Source organism: Eurosta solidaginis, chromosome 2 (genome assembly GCF_040869045.1).
Source record: "Eurosta solidaginis isolate ZX-2024a chromosome 2, ASM4086904v1, whole genome shotgun sequence".
NCBI classification, from domain to species: domain Eukaryota; kingdom Metazoa; phylum Arthropoda; class Insecta; order Diptera; family Tephritidae; genus Eurosta; species Eurosta solidaginis.
The window spans coordinates 83777979-83800293 of NC_090320.1; the positions used below are offsets into that span (position 1 = coordinate 83777979).

Genomic DNA, 22315 nt, shown 5'->3' on the forward strand with positions numbered 1-22315 from the left:
TATTTTAACTCTCTAAGTTCTTAACCAAGTTTTTTTTAAACTCTCATACTCACTTGTAAACATACGTAACGAATTTTATTTAAAATGTAGATCAAGGACCGCGAGTAAGATCAGCTGTTGAGGTAGGTCAGGATCTTAAAAAGAGGCAACCCATAAAAAAATATTGTTAGTAATTATCTACTTTCATAAGGATTTGTTACTTTGTTACTTAAAGTTTTTTTTTCTTATTTCAACTTAACCTACAGATAGTTATAATGACCTGAATTGTAATAAAGATTAATATAATATGACTATGTAATCGTAATCTTTGGTCATTTCTCGAAGGGTAGTGTGGAAGCTTTGGGGCTCATCTTGTTAGGGCCAAAACCGAAGTGAAGGTAGTTTGGTTTGTGGTTGCGCGAAGTACTACAAAAAACTAATCAAATTTAAAAAGATTAAATACATGGAGAATAATATTGAGATCAATAGTTCAGATAGCAAGCTAATGTGGAAGCATCTTAAGCATGCTGTAAACTTAACGGGGCCACAAGAAAAGATCTTGACGGTGTTCGTTAAAGGTGTGACATATGATACACCTCGCGATATTGCTGAAGCATTGAACTCCTTCTTTATAGATAGCATTGTTGATATAAACAGGGAAATTGAAGTTGTTCAGAGTCAGAACGACTTCCAATATAAAGCTAGGTCATGTTTAAAATTCGAAGAAATTACGGTTGTGGATGTTATACTTATAGCAAAAAGGTTCAAAAATAAAACTGGGGGAAAAATTTTACTTTCGGAAGGCGTTATTAAAGATTCGGTATCGTACATGGGTTTCTTCTATGCAACCGCTATAAACAAATCCATGACTACTGGAATAGTGTCAGACATGTGGAAAATTTCGATAATAGTACCAATTAGGAAAGTAAAAGATTCAATAATGGCAGAAGAACTAAGGCCGGTAAATACATTGCCGAACATAGAAAAAATACTGGAAATTGTAATAAAAAATCAACTGGTTAATTACTTAGAAAATAATAAAATCCTTATAAAGGAAAAATCCTGTTTCCGAGAAAGGCACCCTTGCGAGACGGCGTTAAATTACGTCATATCTAGCTGGAAGGAAGAGCTGAGCCTGAAAAAACATATAGTAGCAGTTTTCATTGACCTGAAAAGAGCGTTCGAAACAATTGATAGGAATATAATGCTCGATAAACTACAAAAAATTGGTATTAGGGAAAATGAATTGCAGTCGTTTAGAAGTTTCTTATCAGACCGGAAACAAAGAACAACCATCGAGTCAGTAGTCTCATCCGAGGCACAAGTGGACATAGGCTTACCACAAGGGTCGGTATTAGCACCAATCCTGTTCAACATTTGCATAAACGATATATCATCAGTACTGAAATATAGTAAACTCAGGTTGTTTGCAGATGATGGGCTACTTGAAGTAAATGAAACGGACGTTTCAATAGCAAGGAGCAAAATGCCAGATTTGGACTCATTGTATATATGGCTTTGCATTAATAAACTCAAGCTTAACGTTAACAAAACTAAGTTCATGGTTTTATCTCGGACGACCAATAAAGAATCACTTAATTAGATCTAAAAATAATGAATACGAGCATTGAGGATGTCAAAATATTTAAGTACTTAGGGATCCTGATTGACAATAAACTGAGGTTTACGGATAATATTGATTATATTGTTGCCAAAATGGGCAAAAACATTGGATTTTGGAAGAGATCATGTAAACTTATTAGTAAGAAATATAAGTTGAAAGTTTATGGATCCATCATAGAACCGCACTTCTTATATTTCCCAACAATATTTTTTATTGCCAATGAAACACAAGTAGACAGGTTGCAAATTATGCAAAACAAAGCTATGAGATTTATATTGAAAATGAGGTACGACACTTCCATAAAGAGAATGATCGATGCACTAAACTGGTTGAGTGTGAAACAGTTGATATTTTACCATAGTATGAAATTTGTATTTTATATCAAGCATGGTAAATTACCAGCCTACCTAAGTGAAAAACTTGTTTATGTGAATAAAACCCACTCTTACATAATCAGGGAAAATAATAATTTTAGATTACCCCTTTTCAAAACAGAAATGGACAAGCAAAATATATTTTACAAATGCCTGAAATGTTTTGATGAACTACCTAATCATGTTAAAAATTGTGAAAACCTAAACACATTCAAAAAAAGTTTATTAGAATATTGCAAAACCCCTCCAATAAGATAAACTATTTTGTATCTGTATTTCATGTTACTGATCCTTGAGCGTACATGGCAATCCAAACAGACACAGAGGAACCTTATGCATCAGGTCAAATACATATATCGCTCACAATCAAATTGGGAAAGAGTTCCTGAAAATATCGTCCCAGACAAACAGTTGGAGTGTTCATGAGAATAACGTCTATTCCAACAAAAATAATAAAACATTAATATATTATAATTAATTATGTTTACATAAAAGCTGGTACAGGGAGGATTGGAAAAACGTCCTTTCCAGCCGTTAGATAAGAGTGGCTCATTCTGCTGAGCTGCTAGCTTTTGGGTTGACCGGAATCAAATGCATTCCGACAGCATAAATAATAAAACTGTGTAATCATACGTCTTGGCGTAGGGCAGGATTGAGAACACGTTCTTTCCAACCTCCCAATGAGATGACACCAAGACTCGCCCGTTGGGACCACCAGTTCACGTGTTGATCGGAATCTCATGCATTCCGACACCCCAAATTCTAGAAATCCTATTATTATTCAAATGTACTTATAATTTGTAATAATCTAAGTTTTAGGCTTAAAACGCCGTAATAATAAATAAATAATAATAATAATAATAATCAATCAGTAGTGGAAATAAAGAACGATTTGCTATACTGAATATTTGAGTTATTAATTAGACAGTTCAGTGATTAGAACTGTTATAGAAGGTGCAGAATTATCGAGGATTTCTTAAAATTCGCTACAATATCAACGGTCTTACACCCTACAGCTCAAACTTATATTAACGCACGACATTTTTTTAACCCACAAAAACCAACGATGTTTTTCGCCCTTACCACAATAAGCATGCGTTGCGACAATGCACACTGTTCCTTAACGAGCGATAGATTGCTGAAGGTTAGGTTAGGTTTAATTGGCCTGTCCGTGAGGACCTCACATAGACTGAAGGGGTCCGTAGTGTTACTAGAAGTTTTTTTGAAGTCCCAACTGAAAAACCCTATCAAAACCCAGGACCTATGTTATGAAATGACTATGACATTACTTACATTGTGAAGTACTACTATCAAAGTAGTGTTTTCAATAAGGAACAATTTGCTATACTGAATATTTGAGTTGTTTATTCGACAGTTCAGCAATTCGAACTGAAACAGAAAGTGCTGAATAACCAAGGCTTCCTAATATTCATTACAATTGGTGTCAGAAGAAGAATTTTTGAATATATTTCAGAGTACCGGAGGACAACTAGGATATGGCAAAGTTAAGTGAATTGAAGATCCAGCAACTAAAAAAGGAGTTGGAGAACCGTGGATTGAATTCAACGGGCAATAAATCTGAACTACAGGCAGCACTACAAGAGGTTATGGAGTCAGAGGGAATTTATATGGAGGAGTACGCCTTTCGTCCTGATGGGAAGAAGCAACTACAAAAATGGAATAGAAAATCCAAACCCCGCAGACAGTGACGAGTTAATAAATTAGCAACTATTCGATACGGCTCTTCGCGAAAAGTCTAGACCATAAAAGAAAGAGGCGAACGAGGCAACTGAGAGTATAAAAGCAGCGCAAGCTGGGGAATAGTCAATCAGTTTGATTTTAACACGCTATAAGTGAAGTACGTGAGTAATTTGAAAAAAGTGTTGTCAGTAAAGAACAATTTGCTATACTGATAATTTGAGTTATTTATTTGACAGTGCAGCGATTCCAACTATAACAGAAGGTGAAGAATAACCAAGAAGTCGTTACAAAATGTTTGTACGGACAATATTTACTGCATAAAAAAAGGATAGGCCGTTTAGAAAAAATTTTATCTAAAATTTAAAACTTTGTCGTTTGAGATTTTATGTTTTCAAGCAATTGCATTTTTTGTAATTTCGTGCATATATTACTGAGGTGTGCAATTTCAATATAAGTTTTGATGCATTAGACAGCATACGTTTTACTAAGCATATTATAAACAAATGCAACTAATGTAGGCGGTGGAGTTAGCCTAACTTCCCATTAACAAAATCTAAGGAAATCCCTGTTTGCGTACTAGACCATTAGATACGGAGAATCCTAGGTACCAGTGTACCTAGATGCAGTTGCGACTCAATCTTCCTGTATGTTTGGGACTTACAACGCATCGTGAACCTGAACGGAATAAAATTTATTTTGCACTTATTAGAGCACATTAGAGTATGGCGAATGTTGACATCACTAGGCTGCTAGTAAATAATCACGCAACAACAAAAACATGAAGCAAGCCACACTTGTGTACATGACGAGAATTACTTGCACACACATAACACAGTGAAGAGATATCTCGCAGGAGACACGCATAACATCGAAGATTGAAGCACAATTGAAAGAACAGAGGACATATATGACATCTTAACTGGAAGCGCAAGAGGCACGTATATCTGAAATGTCGGCACAAATTTGGGAGCAGGTATCATCGCAGCTCTTTGTGAAACTGGAAGAGCAGGATGCAAAAATTTTACAACTCGAGGACAAAATTGATGCCGAGATAAAAGCGTTAAAGGTCGTATGGAGCAGTTACAACTAAATCGCCCAGCTGTTCCAGCGAGCAATCCGAGGGTAAAAACTCCATCTTTTGACGGCTCTGTTCCTTTCCAGGTATTCAAGCTTCAATTTGAGAAGACGTCAGCAGTGAACAACTGGAATGCTGAAGATAAAGTTGCTGTACTGTTCGTGGCATTGAAAGGGCCTGCAGCTGAAATCTTACAGACTATTCCAGAGTACGAACGGAGCAATTATGAAGCATTGATGGGCGCTGTCGAGAGATGTTATGGAAGCGAGCATATAAAACGGAAATAGCAAATTGAGTTAAAAACCTTTACCAAAAAGCTAATGAAACTTTGCAGAAGTTTGCGTCGGATGTTGAAAGATTTGCTCATCTGGCAAATGCAGACGCACCCGTGGAATACACCGATAGGGTTAAAATTCAGAGCTTTATAAATGGCATACGGGACGTGGAAACGAAACGAACTACATACGCAAACCCAAAACCTACATTCGCAGAAACGATATCACATGCATTGACTCAGGAAACTGCCTCGCTATTGAGTAAACTAGCATACAAAGCTCATCGCGTGGAAGTAGAAAGGCCAGATTGAGAAGACACAATTTTGGAAGCAGTGAAGGGTTCACAACAGAAAAATGCCGGAGTTATGATTTCAAGTGCGGCAACCCAGGTCACATTGCAGCTCCCGTCCTAATAGTTCCAGCAATGTGGATGGCCGTAAACGTAGAGCTGAAGGAGATGAGCAAATCTCCAAGTCCACTCAATCGTTACAACTAAAGCGTGTCAGCCGCAAGGGGCGACAGCTGGCTCCCGCAATTGAATGCCCCATAAACTCTATCTCGCAAATAGGAAGAAGGTAGACCAATCTTACTGTCGGTTACATGTGGCTGGAAAGGAACGTTTGCTGACTGTAGATACGGGTGTGTTGTTTGTACTTGTTTTTTTATATACTTGTAATTTTATGTTATAGCAATCACATATCAGTTTGTTAAATATGTCAGACATTTTGTGAAAATTATTTTAATTCTTTTCTGAACTTTGTATCGAACACAATTATAACTAAATAAATGTCACTGCGATTATATATAATTACAAAAGGTTATGGGCGATAGCAAGAAAGACTGGAATTTTGCAATTTCATGGTAAAAATTTTGAAAACTGGAGTTTTCGCGTGCAACTACATTTAGATGCACTGGACCTTCTTGAAGTCATAAAGGAGGCTCCTCCGGCAGAACAGAACTTGGCGGAGCAGTTCAGCAAAAAGGATAAGAATGCGAAATCAGTTTTGGTCAGCTTAATTGCTGATGAATACCTGGAGTATGTTCGAGAGAAGGAAACATCCAAAGAGATGTGGGCAGCGTTGGAATGCACTTTTGCGAAGAAGTCTGTTTCGAGTCAGACATTGGTACGTAAACAGTTAGCCAATTTAAAAATGAAGAAAAGTGATGATTTACGCAAACATTTTCTCGTTTTTGATGAGCTTATACGTAAACTCAAATCGTCCGGAGCAATTGTTACAGAGAATGATGTTGTTGCGCAATTATTTGCAACCTTACCCGAGGTTTATGATCCTGTTGTTACAGCTCTTGAGAATATGAGCGAAGCAGAACTTAATGTTGATCTGGTGAAGCAGCGGCTTTTAGCAGAGGAAGCTAAACGTATAGATCGGGAAGATGGGCAATGTGATGTTGATAAAGTTACAGCATTTTCTGGAGAATATAAGAAATTCACTGGGGTTTGCCATAGATGCAAGAAGCGGGGCCATATGAAAAAGGACTGCCGTGTTAAATTTCCGCAAAGCAACGCCAGCGCGGCATCGAGCTTCAAATCAGTATGTTTTATGACTTCACTTCTATCATCTACTAAGCGGGAATCTTTGAGAAATACTGTTGTTTTTAAGATTGACTCTGGGGCGACTGATCATATGTGCAATTCTAAGTCGTGTTTTTCTACATTGGAAGATTTACAGAATCCGGTTATTATTAGTGTAGCAAAAGAGAAGCAATGTATCCAAGCTAGTTCGGTGGGTTGTATTAATGGTTGGTCAAACGGTGTTTTTGATACCAATAAGGAAGTTTTATTTGTCCCAAATCTTCGAGATAGCTTACTGTCAGTTCCAAAACTGACGTCTGTAGGAATAACAATAACATTTTCTGGTGATGTTGCGTTTTTTCAAAAGGGGGGCGTAACAATACTGAAGGCATATACAAATGGAAATCTCTATGAAATGCATCTGGATTGTAAAAGGGAGTCTCATTTGAGTAAAATTGATGAAAGTAACTTGTGGCATAAACGAATGGGTCACGCAAGTGATAGTTCAGTTCAAGATCTTGTTCAAAATCAAATGGTTCGTGGCTTGGAAACATATATGCCAATTGGTTTCTGTGATGTAGGTATTCAAGGAAAGCAGTGCCGAAGTCCATTTAACGGTAGTCGTCCAACATCATCACGTTTGCTAGAAAGGATTCATACAGATATATGTGGTCCTTTTGATCCGATGACATGGGATGGGTACAAATATTTTGTAAGTTTCATAGACGATTTTAGTCATTTCGCGGTTATATATTTAATTAAAAAGAAATCGGAAGTTTATGAAAAGCTAGCTGAGTACGAAGCTATGGTATCGTCAATGCATAATATCTCTATTGCAATGATAACTGTCGACCAAGGGCGTGAGTATATGTCTAAACAAGCTATATCTTTCTTGAAACAGAAGGGTATACAAATTCAATGCACTATAGCTTATTCGCCACAGCAAAATGGGGTCGCTGAACGATTCAATAGAACACTTGTTGAAAGAATAAGGGCCATGCTAATCGAAAAAGGTATTCCAAAGATGTTTTGGGGCGAAGCAGCGCTTGCCGCAAATTATATTCTAAATAGAAATCCTTGTCGAAGTCTTAATTTAAAAAAAACCCCAGCTGAATTATGGTATAATCAAAAGCCTGATGTATCCAAACTAAGGGTTTTCGGTTGCAAGGCATTTGCATGGATCCCTCAACAAAAACGGAAGAAACTGGATGTTAAATCCATTGAGGTTGCTATGATGGGGTATGCTTAACCGTTAGGAGCATTGCATGGAGCAAGATTGCTTACAACCACTAGAGAAGACACCACGGTTCTAGGAGAAGTAGCATGTGAAGTCGCAATTGGGAACATCACGGTAGTACACAATTTTATAGGGGTAGAGATTGTTGATGAAATCATATTTAGAGTGGAATTCTTAATCGACCAAGGCATCAAGATCGACACGCAAAGCAAGACGATGCGATATAAGAACATGGACGTAACACTTAATTTCGGCTACGAGAAACGCTACAGCAGTAAACTAGTGCTGGTGGAGGAGAATCAGAAAATACCGCCAAAATCGGAGGCAGTAATCTGGGAAAAGGTTGATGGAGATAAACAAATTGCTGGGATGGTGGGATAAACAAATTGTGGGTTATCGAGGCAGCAAACAAATCAACACCGAATGTACTTGTAGGAAAAACCCTGGCTATGACAAAACAAGATGGACGTATCCCGGTAAGAGTACTCAATGAGTTCAAGTCACCACTCAAATTGACCTATATTGGGAAAATGCCAAGAAGCTGAAGTAGTAATCAATTGTGAACAGATCGAGGAAAACTTTTCAACTAGCAAGATTGATCTTTCAGATGACATCATGGCATGGACGGAGGGTCTAGAGGAAGACTATCAGAGTAAGGCAAAACAACTGCTAAAAGTACGCAAACATATTTGACCAGGATGGTTCCAAACCAGGCTGCACGTTGTGAAACATCAAATTGACACTGGAGATGCGAGGCCGATCCATCAAGCTCCTCGTAGTGCTCTACTGGCGAAGCGGGAAGCTGTGAGTCAAATCATACAAGAAATGAGCGACAGCGGCGTCATCGAACCATCAGCTAATACATGGAGCTCACCGGTGGTACTTGTGAAGAAGGATGGAAAAATGAGGTTTTGCGTGGACTACCGCAAGTTTAACGACGTCACGAAAAAGGATAGCTAACCATTGCCCAGAATTGGCGACACTCTGGACTCGCTCTCTGGTACGAAATGGTTTTCCACAATGGACTTGAAAAGTGGCTACTGGCAAGTAGAGGATCAGATATTGAAAGGACTACATTGGAAAACATGCTTGGTGCACCTGGACGACATCATCGTGTTGAGAAAGAACTTTGATGGACACAAGAGCTTGGAGGAAGTTTTCCAGAAAATAGCTGGCGCAGACCTGAAACTTAATCCCAAAATGTGTTCTCTGTTCAAGAAGCAAGCTAGTTACTTGGGTCATAAAGTAACGACGGAAGGCATCTGCACCCCGAATGAAAAGATAGAAGATGTAAAGAGTTGGCTAAGACCACAGAATCTGCATGATTTGAGAAGTTTCCTTGGGCTGTGCACATATTACCGCCGATTTGTACCAAACTTTGCCAGCGTAGCCCATAGCCTCCACGAGTTTACGAGAAAAAATACAGCTTTTGAAAGGAAGAAGGAGCAAGAAGAAAAGAGCACTCCCCAATGTTGGCATATCCGATTCCAGGAGGAACGTTTATTCTAGATATATATGCGAGTGGATATGCTATGAGGCGTTTTATCACAACTGGTCGATGGACAGGAGAAGGCAGTTGCATATTAAAAAAAAAAATAAATAAATAAATGAAAGGCACGATTACCTTCGAAGAGATTTAAGGCCGAGCTTCGCTTCCAATTTGCGTGGTGCTCCTTTTAAATTTTTCCTACAAATTGGCGGGACGGACCCTACTTGTTTTATGCCGACTTCGAACGGCATCTGCAAGGCAGATGAGTTTTCACTGAGAGCTTTTCATGGCAGAAATACACTCGTAGTGCTTGCCAAACACTGCCGAGGGGCGACCCCACTTAGAAAACTTTTCTTCTAATTGAAAAAAACTTGTTTCTGAAATTTTGATGTTGCTGTGCACGGGGCGTGAACCCAGGATTTTCGGTGTGGTAGGCGGAGCACGCTACCATCACACCACGGCGGCCGCTGATCAATTGGAAAACCAGAGTGGAACTATTGCGTTACACGAAGAGAGCTGTTGGCATTGGTAGAGTGTATTAAACATTTTCACAAGTACCTCTACGGGCAGCGATTCCGCGTCAAGACAGATCACGCAGCGTTGAAATGGCTCCTGCAGTTAGGTAATCCAGAAGGTCAATTGGCACGGTGGATCGAGCGACTACAAAGCTATGACTTTTCCATTGAGCATCGAAAAGGTAGTACCAATGGGAATGCCGATGCAATGTCACAAAGACCATGCAATTTGGAATACAAACACTGTTCGAAAGGTGAGGCTTAGGAAGACATCATAGATGTCCGGCTTATGACTCGTAACGTATTCGGATGAATGGGACATAGAACAACTAAGGAAGTTTCAGCTAGAAGATACAGATCTGTCACATGTTATGCAAGGGCCCGAACGAAACGAAAGACCAAGTAAAGAGGAGATGTCAACAGAGAGTCCTATTGTGAAATCATATTGGGCCCACAGTTTACAATTGATATCCGGTTGCCTGCATCGAATATGGGAGAGTGAGGATGGTCAATGCAAGAAGAAACTAATAGTTGCTCCTAAGAAAAGGATTGCTGACGTTCTCAGCGAGCTACATAATGGTCCAAGTGGAGGTCATCTTGGAATCACGAAGACGCTCGATAAAATTAAGCAGAGATTCTATTGGGTTGGTTCCCGTCAGTGGGTCACTGAGTGGATTGCCAACTGCGAGGTTTGCAGCAGAGCGAAAGGGCCCAAACCCCGAAGTCATTGCCAGATGAAGCGATATAACTTATGTGCGCCATTTGAAAGGATCGGTAAGGAAACAAATATGTACTGGTGGTTATGGATTATTTTAGCGAATGGCCAGAGGTATACCCAATCCCAAATCCAGAAGCGGAAACAGTAGCAGAAGTGTTTACAAACAATTAGGTTGCAAGGTATGGTGCACCAATGGAGTTACATTCTGACCAAGGCAGGAATTTTGAATCAGCGGTGTTTCAAGAAATGTGTAAGACGTTGGGCATTCGAAAAGCACGGACAACTGCATTGCATCCTCAGCCCGATGGTATGGTGGAACGATTCAATAGAAGCTTGGAAGAGCACTTAAGGAAAGTAGTTTGGCAAGTTCCATAAAGAGTGGGAGATGGGAGACAACGGGCCAAACTCCCGCAAAGGTAATTTTTGGCAATTACCTTCGACTTCCAGCTGATTTGAAGTTTGGGATAAATGCCGAGGCGGAGAGAAATTTCAGGAAATCGACTGGTGTCTTCGAAGAAGAGATGAGGGAAAAAAACACGATCTTGTAAGAGAACGAACAAAGATTATGAGTGACAAGATGAAAACCAGATACTATAAAGCAATTAATTCGGAAGGGTTTCGGGATGGAGATTTGGTGCTGTTATGCAACCCACAACGAAAGAAAGGTTTGTCCCATCAACGATGTAGTTTACCGCATACAAACAATTGGCAAACCACGAAACAAAATGAAAGTGGTTCATTTGGGAAGGCTGGCAGCGTGTAGATCGCAAAATTTGTCTGATCGGGACGATTAGACTTAGGTGGAGGGCAGTGTGGCGATTGTTGGCATCACTAGGCTGTTAGTAAATAATCACGCAACAACAAAAACATGAAGCAAGCCACACTTGTGTACATGAACACATCAATCATCATTTACATACATACATGGAAGGCGACGACAAGTACATGCACACACATAACCAGCAGCTCGAAGTGAAGAGATAACTCACACACACACATGTAGTCATCAGCCGAAGTTCTTAATCACACATACACACGCATATAACTAAATTACCAAGCAGGAGATACAAGAGTTCTAGAAGGCGAAACGTCTAGACCTTTGAAGAAATATGCGGATCGTTAAGGTGCGTCCACACCAGTAACAAAACGTGTTACAAACAGTTATATAGCCAGTGTTATGTAACTTCTTAGAAATTCAACTGAAAAATGTTGTATAACACGATGTTTTGTAACTGTTTTTATAGCAGGTTACATGTTACCCAGAGGTTGTCGGTAAGGATCAAAGGAATTAGATAACTTCGTTGTATAACAAGTTGCAATTGTTTTAAAACAATTGTTATACAACTTTGCTATTTCGTTACCTGTGTGGACGTACCTTTACAATATGAATCGTAGCCAATCGTTCCCTTTCCAGTTTATGGTTTCGTAATATTAGCTAGCGTCTGCGATCGTTTTTTTTTTTTTTTGTTTTTTTTTTTTTTTGCGCTTCTCAAGGCAGTCGGTTCTATGTACCGGAGCGACTCGGGATTTTTCCCGACCAAGGACTGTCATTTCAGTGTGACCCCATCTAATTTGTTTCGTCCCTCCCACAAATTGTCATCCTCCCAGCAGCTCCTTGCAGCAGGACTGCTCCATATTCTCTTACTCCGGGAAGGCATCGAATCCAATCCGGGTCCGTCTCCTGACCCCGGTCCTGAGAAATGGTTTTGCTGCATCTGCCGGAAAAGAATCTTTTTAGGACGGTCATACTCTGTTCAGTGTGTCTCGTGCAAGGGATGGTTGCATCGGACAGGTTGTTCTGGGCTTGATCCCAAAACCCGACGTCCACGTAACTTTTATAAATCTTTTGTGGCTCCTTGCTGTTCACGCCCAAGGGCGTCCTGTAGTCTACGTCTCAGCGCCCCCCCCCCCCCCCCCCCCACTGCCATCCAGCAGCCCCGCTGCTCAGCAAGCCACAACAAGTACCCGCTGCTGCTCGCGCCCCACGGCGCCAACAACTCAAACAGCTGCTACCACTCATAACTACAATCTTCGTAGTAGAGTCGGAAGCAATGCTGAGCAACAGCCCCTGCCCCCGTCTCCCCGCCCCCTCTTTTCCAGCAGCAATCGTGTAGGTCAGGGAAACAGACTCTTAGTCCCTACCTCCGTTTGCCAGCACAGAATATATATGTTTGCGACATCCGCCCAATGCAGCTCCTGCCTTGGGTGGTGCCACTTCCCTAGATGTTCTGGTCTCCGCGACGGCAACCCCCCGACGGGTTTCATCGCGCCATGTTGCCAGGTCGCAAACCCAAATCATCGGGGTACCCCAATGCTTGCCCAAGGACGCCCAGTCCTAGGGCCACAACAGCAATTGCGTCCTGGCCTTCCCCAACCCAGGCGTAGTCACCCGTCACTTACAACCAGAGTGGCGACGCCTCCCCTTATGCACTTCAGAATTCTGCAGTTAAACTGTAATGGACTAACTGGGAAGATTACGGAGATAGTCGATTTCATGAAGCGGCACAACATCCGCATTGCTGCGATTCAAGAGACTAAACTCACAGCAAGATCTGCATTGCAGACCTGCTCTGGGTATAACGTCCACAGGAAAGACCGCGAGAGCGGAAATGGAGGCGGTCTCGCGTTTATCATACACCACTCTGTGCAATATTGTATATTTGATCTTGGCATCGACTGCAGGGACAATGTCTTAGAACATCAAGGCCTATCTGTCCGGTCAGGCGATGCAAACCTAGAAATCATCAACATCTACATCCCTCCTGCCACCTGTTGCCCCAGTGGATACCACCCTAATATCAGGGCCTTACTCACTGGCAACAATCGCATTATCTTAGGCGATTTCAATGCCCATCATGATCTATGGCATTCAAACTTGCGGGCGGACAGTATGGGTGAGATGTTGGCGGATCAAATAGAAGAAACGACGTTCTGCACAATAAACGGAGACGCGTGTGGGGGTATGGTAGGAAGCTGTCACAGCTTGCCAGATATATCAATCGTGAGCGCAGAACTCGTAAACTGCGTCAACTGGCAGCCGATGGTAACATTGGCATCCGACCACCTGCCCATACTTATTTCGCTTGAGCGTAACGCCGACTTCATCGTCACTGAAAAACGCACTTTCATAAACTTCAAAAAAGGAAAGTGGTAAGAATATAAATCCTTTACAGACAGCCACCTAGCTGCCCTCCCTATCCCGACTGATGCCCGCCAAGGGGAACGTGCCTTCCGTAAGGTCATTAAATCCGCCTCGGCACATTTCATTCCCGCCGGGAGAATTCCCGAAATCCGGCGCCACTTCCCGGCGGAGGCCGCAAACTTAGCGAGAGAACGTCACCTTATAAGACAGCTTGACCCAGGCGACCCCCAAATAGGGGATATAAACCAACGCATCAGATTGCTTGTACATGAACACAAGCGGACGAAATGGGAGGAGCACCTAAGAGGTTGTAACCTCTCTACCGGTGTGGGTAAACTTTGGTCCACCGTAAAGTCCCTATCGAATCCGACTAAGCACAAAGACAAAGTTTCAGTCGCCTTTGGCGACAAAGTGCTGTCGGACGCGAAAAAATGCGCGAGCGCTTTCTGCCGACAATATATAATGCATCCTACGGTCGACAAAGATAGACGGAGAGCCAATAGACGCGCACATAAACACAAATTCAGCGCGTCACCAATCACCATCACCGCTAAAGAGGTTGAGGACGCCATTGGTCGTGCTAAACCATCCAAAGCAGTGGGCCCAGACGGCATAGCCATGCCAATGCTTAAAAACCTAGGGAAAGAGGGGTTCAAATATTTGGCGCATGCCTTCAATCTGTCTCTTTCCACCTTTGTCATACCTGAGAAATGGAAAATGGCCAAGGTGGTCCCGCTACTAAAGCCTGGGAAACCAGCCAACATAGGTGAGTCGTATCGTTCGATATCTCTCCTATCGCCAGTGGCAAAGACGCTTGAAGCCATTTTGCTCCCTTATTTCCAAGCAAATTTGCAGCTAGCCCCTCATCAGTATGGCTTCAGAAAACTCCATAGCACTACCACCGCGCTAAATGCCATTAGCACCCAGATAAATTGCGGTTTAAATCAATACCCCCACCATAGAACAGTACTCGTAGCGCTAGACCTATCAAAAGCTTTTGATAAGGTCAACCATGGCTCGTTACTGCAGGACCTGGAAGGGTCTACCCTTCCCCCATGTCTTAAAAGGTGGACCGCAAATTATCTGGGTGGTCGGCAGGCATCGGTGCAATTTAGAAACGAAACATCAAAACCAAGGAGAATTAAACAGGGGGTGCCACAGGGTGGTGTCCTATCCCCACTTTTGTTTAATTTCTACATATCTAAGCTACCTTCACCACCGGAAGGAGTCACAATCGTTTCCTACGGCGATGACTGCACAATAATGGCCACAGGCCCAGGCCCAAAGATCGATGCGCTATGCAATAAAATAAACGCCTACCTCCCTGATCTCTCAAGTTTTTTCGCCTCGCGAAACCTGGCATTATCACCGACTAAATCTTCCGCGACCTTATTTACAACATGGACGCCCCAAATGTCGACCATTTTGAACATCCACGTCGATGGCACTACGCTACCGACTGTCCGACACCCCAAAATCTTGGGTGTGACGTTTGATCAGGATCTACATTTTGGTGAGCACGTAGCCGCAATTGTTCCGACAATTCAGAGCCGTAACAAAATCCTCAAATCCCTCGCTGGCAGTACTTGGGGAAAAGATAAAGAAACGCTCATGACTACATACAAAGCAATTAGCCAGCCGATTACGTGCTACGCGTCACCCATATGGTCGCCAAGCCTAAAAATCACCCACTGGAAGAAACTACAGGCCTGCCAAAATACTGCTCTCAGAATCGCCACGGGCTGTCTTCTTATGTCCCCAGAACACCATCTGCATAAGAGGCGAGAATACTCCCCATCAGGGAGAGAAATGAGATGCTGACCAAACAGTTCCTGTTGAATACCCAGAAACCTGGGCATCCCAACAAACATCTGATTGATGAACCAGCACCGCCTAGCATTTTGAGGAAATACGGCACCTGAGAACCCAGCCGTATGAAGTGAAAAACACAAGCAGGTCCTTGGTGAACTCCATAAACAGGCGTCGGACCTTTATGCCGGGAATTGCCCGGTGAATCCAGTACTTAACGAAAATTATCCAAAACTTGCGGAAGAGGAACGCATACTCCCCAGGGAAACGCGTGTCACTCTTGCTCAACTTCGTTCTGGATACTGTAACAGCTTAAACTCTTACCTATCCAGAATCAACCCCGACATACAAAATGTATGCCCCGCTTGCAATGAGTCCCCACATGACACCAACCATCTCTTCAATTGTAATGTGGAACCAACGCCTCTAACACCCCTTTCCTTATGGTCCACCCTGTTGAAACGGCAAGTTTCCTTGGACTCCCGTTAGAGGATATTGATGACAATTTGTGATCGGTCGCGGCTATTAGGTGGGGCGAGCATTGCTTCAACAACAACAACAACATCGTTTTTTTTGTGGTGAGAAGTGGGTTTCTTTCTAGCCATGAGCCATCAAATTATTTTTCCTCAAGAGATTTTCATGCTCATACTATCACTAAGCTCCGTGGAAATTTTTGTTGGCAGTTTTAAATGTGTTTAGGAGAGAGGTCTTGATAATATCCTTATCAGCGCGTTCAGTTGCCTTTCGTGCTCATCCGCTTCCAGAACGAAGGCATTAAGTCACCGATTCTATATATTCCATCCAAAATCTAATAAGGGATGATTCATTGCAATGTAAATAGCCTGCGCTATTCGTATTTCAGGTGATTCCGGTTTGAAGACAATTATGTAAATTTTTTCCTTAAGAATATCACTTTTACTTTTACTAAATATCGGAAAGTTAAGAATTACTTCCCAAAACATGGTATAAAGCTTTAGTGTTTTTGTTCATACCGTAATTTTTATAAGGGATTATTTTCCAACGATGTTGATGGATGACTTGGTAGATATGTAGGTTAAAATCAGGAAGAGTTTATACAACACTGGATTCGAATAAATATACTGCGTTTGTGACTCAAGATATGCGGATGATCAACAGTTACATCCGGATATGAGTAGGAGAACTTCAGTTATAGAGGACAAATACCATTCATATCAGTTAGAAGTGGTTGAAATAATTAAGCGTTAAAGAAATGGCGTGTTTATTAAAGGGGCACCAAGTTTAAAATAGTTATGATTATTATTAAAAATTATATTTTACTTAAAGACGTTTGTAAGGAGTTAGATGTTGTGCCATAGGCAATGGAAGTTCAATGAATTAAAATCGCTCATAATCAAGGTCTTACAGGACTTTGTTGAAAAAATGTTTTTTATTCCAAATTTTAGTAGAAAGTCAAAAGAATTGTAAGTAAAAAGGTTAGCAGAATATATGAAAATATAAACTTCATCATTCGAGGACTAATTACCTGTAGGATGGCCGAATGTAGGAAATGGACACTGAAATACTTTATATAACTTTTACTTTATGTTATTGTTATTAGTGTTTTGACAGAATGTCCAATATGGCGATGCATACCGTCGGCTATCTTCAGCAGGCGACAGAAACGGATACAGGATTGTACCCCGATAATCACTTTAAAAATCGAGTTATCGATTTTATTTGTTATTTTGATTCTTATGCTTAGTTCAAAATATAGAAATGGAAATATCTAGAAATCGACTGGAAATCCACGGACAATTGAACACGGACAATTTGATTTTTTTAATTTTTTGACATAGTTTTCTCCATTTTTATGAAAACTATCCCTTCAACCATGGAAAAAACATCTTAATTAAAAAAAATTACTTTCAAGATTAAGGGAAGCGTTTCTATGGCGCAAAATCAATCTAATTGAGTACACTAAACAGACAGATCCCTAAAATAAGGAAAACATTTACTAAAAAAATGTTCTTTAAAATGATGAAAACTTCAATGTAATGGTAAGAGTTTCTTAAGGTACGTCCACACCGGTAACGAAATAGCAAAGTTGTATAACAATTGTTTTAAAACGATTGCAACTTGTTAAACAACCAAGTTATCTAATTCCTTTGATCTTTACCGACAACCTCTGGCTAACATGTAACCTGCTATAAAAACAGAAAAAAGTTACACAACATCGTGTTATACAACATTTATCAGTTGAATTTCTAACAACTTACATAACATTGGTTATATAACTGTTTGTAACACGTTTTGTTACTGGTGTGGATGCACCTTTACTTTTGTATAAACCTATTCATTAATTTGAGGAAACGTTTTTTCCAGTTTTTCAATCAAGAATATTTGTATGCACGAGCTCAAGAGCGCAGGAAAAATCGGCATTGAGTCGATAAAAATAATAATAAGATATCGTATTGTGCCAACACAAGCTTTAAATTATTGGTATATGTGGACTACCGCAATACTGAATAAAAATTCTGCAACGCAGAATTGTTTGAATGTAAAGCAAATTAAGGCGACCTTCTTTGGGATTCAAGAGGTCCCAACATACGCTGGTCCTACGTCAAGCTTAAATGGAGAGTGCTTGACAGGCCATCATTCTCAGACCATGCATATATATATATATCTGCTTCAGAATCCCACTAATGAGGTATAGAAGGGGAAAGAAACCCTTTAGAAACCTTAGGGCAACCGACTGGTAAAAACTTCAGAAATGAGTATCAGGAAGACTGGGGCAGCCTAAAGCGGCTGCCGGCGTAGAGGAGTTGGAGGAGTGAAACAACTTCTTATCAAAGGTGCTGACAACTGCGTACAACAGAGCTTGTCCCCTGAGAAGATTCAAGGAAAAAGCAAAGCCATCACGGTGGGGTAAGAAGCTGAGTCTTCTTAGAGGGCAGGTAAAAAACATTTTTAAGCTGGCAAAAGTTGTGGAAATGGAGGAGTGCTGGGCCCAAGACAGAGATCTGTTGAGGATCTAAAAACGTGAAATCAAGAGGGCAAAGCGGGTTTCATGGAAGAATTTCTGTGCCGACATAGAATGCTGCAGCGAAACGGCGAGACTGAGAAAAGTCCTATCTAAAGGAGATGCAGTCCAGGGACTGATAAAAAAAGGACGACGGGGAATGGTCACATAATAGTGAAGAGTCTCTTGAGGCACTACTTAACACACACTTCCCATCAGGAGATGATGAGGAAGTGTTATGTAACCACGCCTGCAGTCCTAATAAGGAGCGAGAGGTACCAGGATTGGTGACAAATTGGGCAATAAAAACGTTTGCTATGTTCAAATCGCCAGATGGGATATTCCCTGCTATGCTGCAGATGTCCGGTGGAACGATTATAGAATGGTTAAGAATAATCTTTGAGGGTTGCATAAAGCTGAACCACGTCCCGCAATCTTGGAGAAAGGCTCGAGTAGTCTTCATACCGAAAGACTACAGGCCTATTAGTTTGACATCTTTTCTACTCAAAACCCTAGAGAGATTAATAGATGTTTATACAAAATCAAAAATGAACGAGGAATTATTCTATTCAGCACAACATGCTTACACCAAAGGCAAGTCAGTCGATAGTGCATTGCATAGGGTGGTTAAGAGTATAGAGAAGACCCTGCAACACCAGGTGTTTTTCTGGGCATTGTCGGAGCTTTCAGCAATGTTTCGAAAAGAGCAATCTTAGACAGTCTCAACTTGGTTGAAGTTCATCCAGCTTTAACAAATTTGATAAGTTAAGTTTGTAATATTTTATTTTAACCAGCTTTTTGTATCATTATAAATAAAATCGCATAAATTTTTTCTGAAGGAAAATTTGTTTATTTAGCTTTTTGAAGGTACATATGTATATTTTCGGCATGATTTTGATTTTAATTACGCGTGCTCATGCATATCTTTATTTTTTTTTTGTTGCATATTTTATGCACTTAAAACAATGTTTTTGCAACAAATTTTTTGGTTTCCCTACTCATCAACTAAATTTAATTTAATGAAGTAGTACTTACCTTACATCTTGGGCATTTTTGCCATGGTTCAACGTAAAGTCGTTTGGCGTTTGCACCAACTCATAATCATTTGCAGTATTTTTAGTAATCCTTTGGTTATTGTCTTTTCTTTCTTGCTGCTTTAGACGGTGTACCCGTAAAGACCGCCTTGTTAAATTACATTTGGCTAATTCTGCTACTGCATTCGCTACTGCATTGGCGGTCGACATACCAGTCAACCCTAGATAGTTACAGAACTCGTGTTGTTGATGGAAATTCGCGGCGGGCGTGGTAGCTTTGAAGCGAGGGTAGTGTGCAGAGCAGTTTTGCTCACTTTTCCGTAATGATTTTTCCATTGGTTTGTGATACTCTCCCTGTTGAGTGAACTGACAGTCGACATTTGTATTTTTATATTTATTAGTAGTTAACGTAAATTTTTTCTTTAAACTGTTTGGAAACAGCATTGGTGCAGGAGACAAAATGGAATCTGGAGGCACGGTAGGAGTCTTAAACAGTTGATTCCTTTTCTCATGCAGATGCTGACTTTTATTGTGAATTGCAAAATCAAGACGCATTTCAATAAGGCATTGTGCGTTTGTTTTATTGTTTTGATTGTTCTTGTTAATAACTTTATTTTTGCAACTTCCCTTCAAATCCAGTACTTCATTATCTAATGGCATAAGTTGGGGGATCCCAATTTCGGATTGCAAATGATCAACATCTAAATCTTTAAACTTTTGTTCAAAGTTTTTTTGTGGTGTTGCGTTTAAGCTTGGTTTAGTCACTGAGTTGTAAACTTTCTCAGAAGATGATGTAATTGTCGGTGTTATTGAACGATGTTCTCTGAATAACCCCAATTGTTGTCGTTTTTTGCACTCAAAATCTACAGCAGCCCGCATACGCCGTTGGGCCGATAATGCACTGCAATTTGATAATGTATCATACGCCCGCATACGTCGTTGGGCCGATAATGAACTGCAATTTGATAATGTATCATTTTTTTCTTTAAAAGAAGTTGAAGCTTTAATACTTGGTAGAACTTTATTATGGAATACCAAACAATTATATTGATTTTTGGACAAGTCTTCACATAATTTTTTTTTACCATGTATAACTTTTTGTTTTAATTCCTCATGTTGTTTGAAAGCATCATCAAAACAACCGACATCCTCCACATCACTAAGATCTTGATCACATTTCCAAGAGCTAATTTTCTCTTCCAAAGTCATTTGGGGATTGTGTGCTGTTAATAAAGCCAGACTTCGTTCAAAGCTGTCAGCAGGTAGCTTATTTTTCTGTGGCGAACCAGGACAATCATGTGGGTTTGATGGGGAGCTCACTGGAAAATCACTTGTGGTTTCAGTGGAACACTTGTTGTTATGACTATTACTATTTAAAGTCTGCTGACGTAAGAATAAACGGAATTGATGTATTGGGTTGATTTTTTTTCTTTTGTATTCCTCTGAGCTTGTTGTGGAGTTTGAGTCGATTTCAATTATTTTATCCACTGGAACTGGTTCTGTTATACAAAAGATATATTATTATATAATTTAAATTTATATATTTTAAAACTAAAGCTGGAAATTTATGGTAACACACGAGTTCTTTTGACAATCACGATATTCGGCGAGTTTTGCTTAAATTAAAACTCCTATAGCGATTGCCTACTGAGAACCGACAGTACACTATTGATCAATTATCTGCTGCGTCGCAGTTGTCGACTGTGAATACTTTCTAGTCGATCAACTTTCTCAAATGTACAAAACGTGAGAAATTTGAATGAGATAAAAATAATTGCATATAAGTAATTAATAGTAGTAACACTCACGTATGCCCTCACATATATATAAAACGCATATGGAAGTTTTTATTTCCATATGTAAGTGTAAAGCAAAAGCACATTAATATGATAACGAACACTTAAACCGAACAAATTTAAACTAAATAATATGGGACTGACAAAAATTCGTATTCAAAATTTATTCATTAAGAAAATTAAAATTACTCCATCCATTTAAGGGTTTGACCTCGGAATTGTAGATAGAACTTGGAAACTTGCATACGCGGTTATTTTTACATAATGTTGGATGGTAATGGTATTAAAAGTCATCATAAGTCGCATGTGCGCGTCTTGAGATGTTCGAGACCCGGGGTCGCAAAATTCAGTACTTCGCAAATATCTCGCGTCCTATGTCTTGCTCGAGCAACTCGCTCGGTTCGAATTTAAAATCATGAAATTCTCTACATGTCCATCCAATGACAATAACAATTGAAATAAAAATCAACTGGTGCTGAGTGAAGTTGTTGTACTGGGTTTTGAGAGCTAAGTTTAATTGATCTTGAGTATTGTGATGATATAGCGATTTGCTGTTTGGCTGAGATCATCAGATGTACGGCCAAATCCCGTCACCATGGTATAGAAGTAGTGTGCTGGCCCATCCCTCAAAAATGGGATAGATTGTCCGTCCGCATTGCCTTGGCACCAAAAGTTTGTCCGCCTTAGCAGATTAAGTTTTGCGTGGGCATAAAACATGTATTTAGGTCCGCCAATTTGTAGATAAACGAACACTCCATATTTGAAGGAAAGCTTGGCCTTGATCTATTCGGAGATATAAATTTCTAAAGAATTTGTTGAAGAAAATCCATCAGAAGATGATCGTGGCATGATGCGGGAAATTAGAATATAATGCGTGAGCTGGAAAGTCTGGAATGCGGCTGGCTGTTTGATTCCTTGCCAACTAAAAAACCCCCTAACGACTGAAAATTCTGGTCTGCATGAAATTGCAAAATTTTTATGTAACAAAAAATGTCTTTAATTTTTTTTTGTTTTTGTCATGAAAACAAAAAAAAAA

The 22315-nt window shown here is 40.2% G+C and overlaps 1 protein-coding gene across 1 annotated transcript in view; it reads right to left on the bottom strand.

Annotated features, from left to right (window-relative positions):
- LOC137240047 (uncharacterized) overlaps positions 1 to 22315 on the bottom strand; it is a 267048-nt gene that overhangs the window by 203302 nt on the left and 41431 nt on the right. The window contains exon 4 of the mRNA XM_067765949.1: positions 19485 to 20982. Coding sequence (XP_067622050.1) covers positions 19485 to 20982 — 1498 coding nt within the window. The remainder of the gene's footprint in view (positions 1 to 19484; positions 20983 to 22315) is intronic.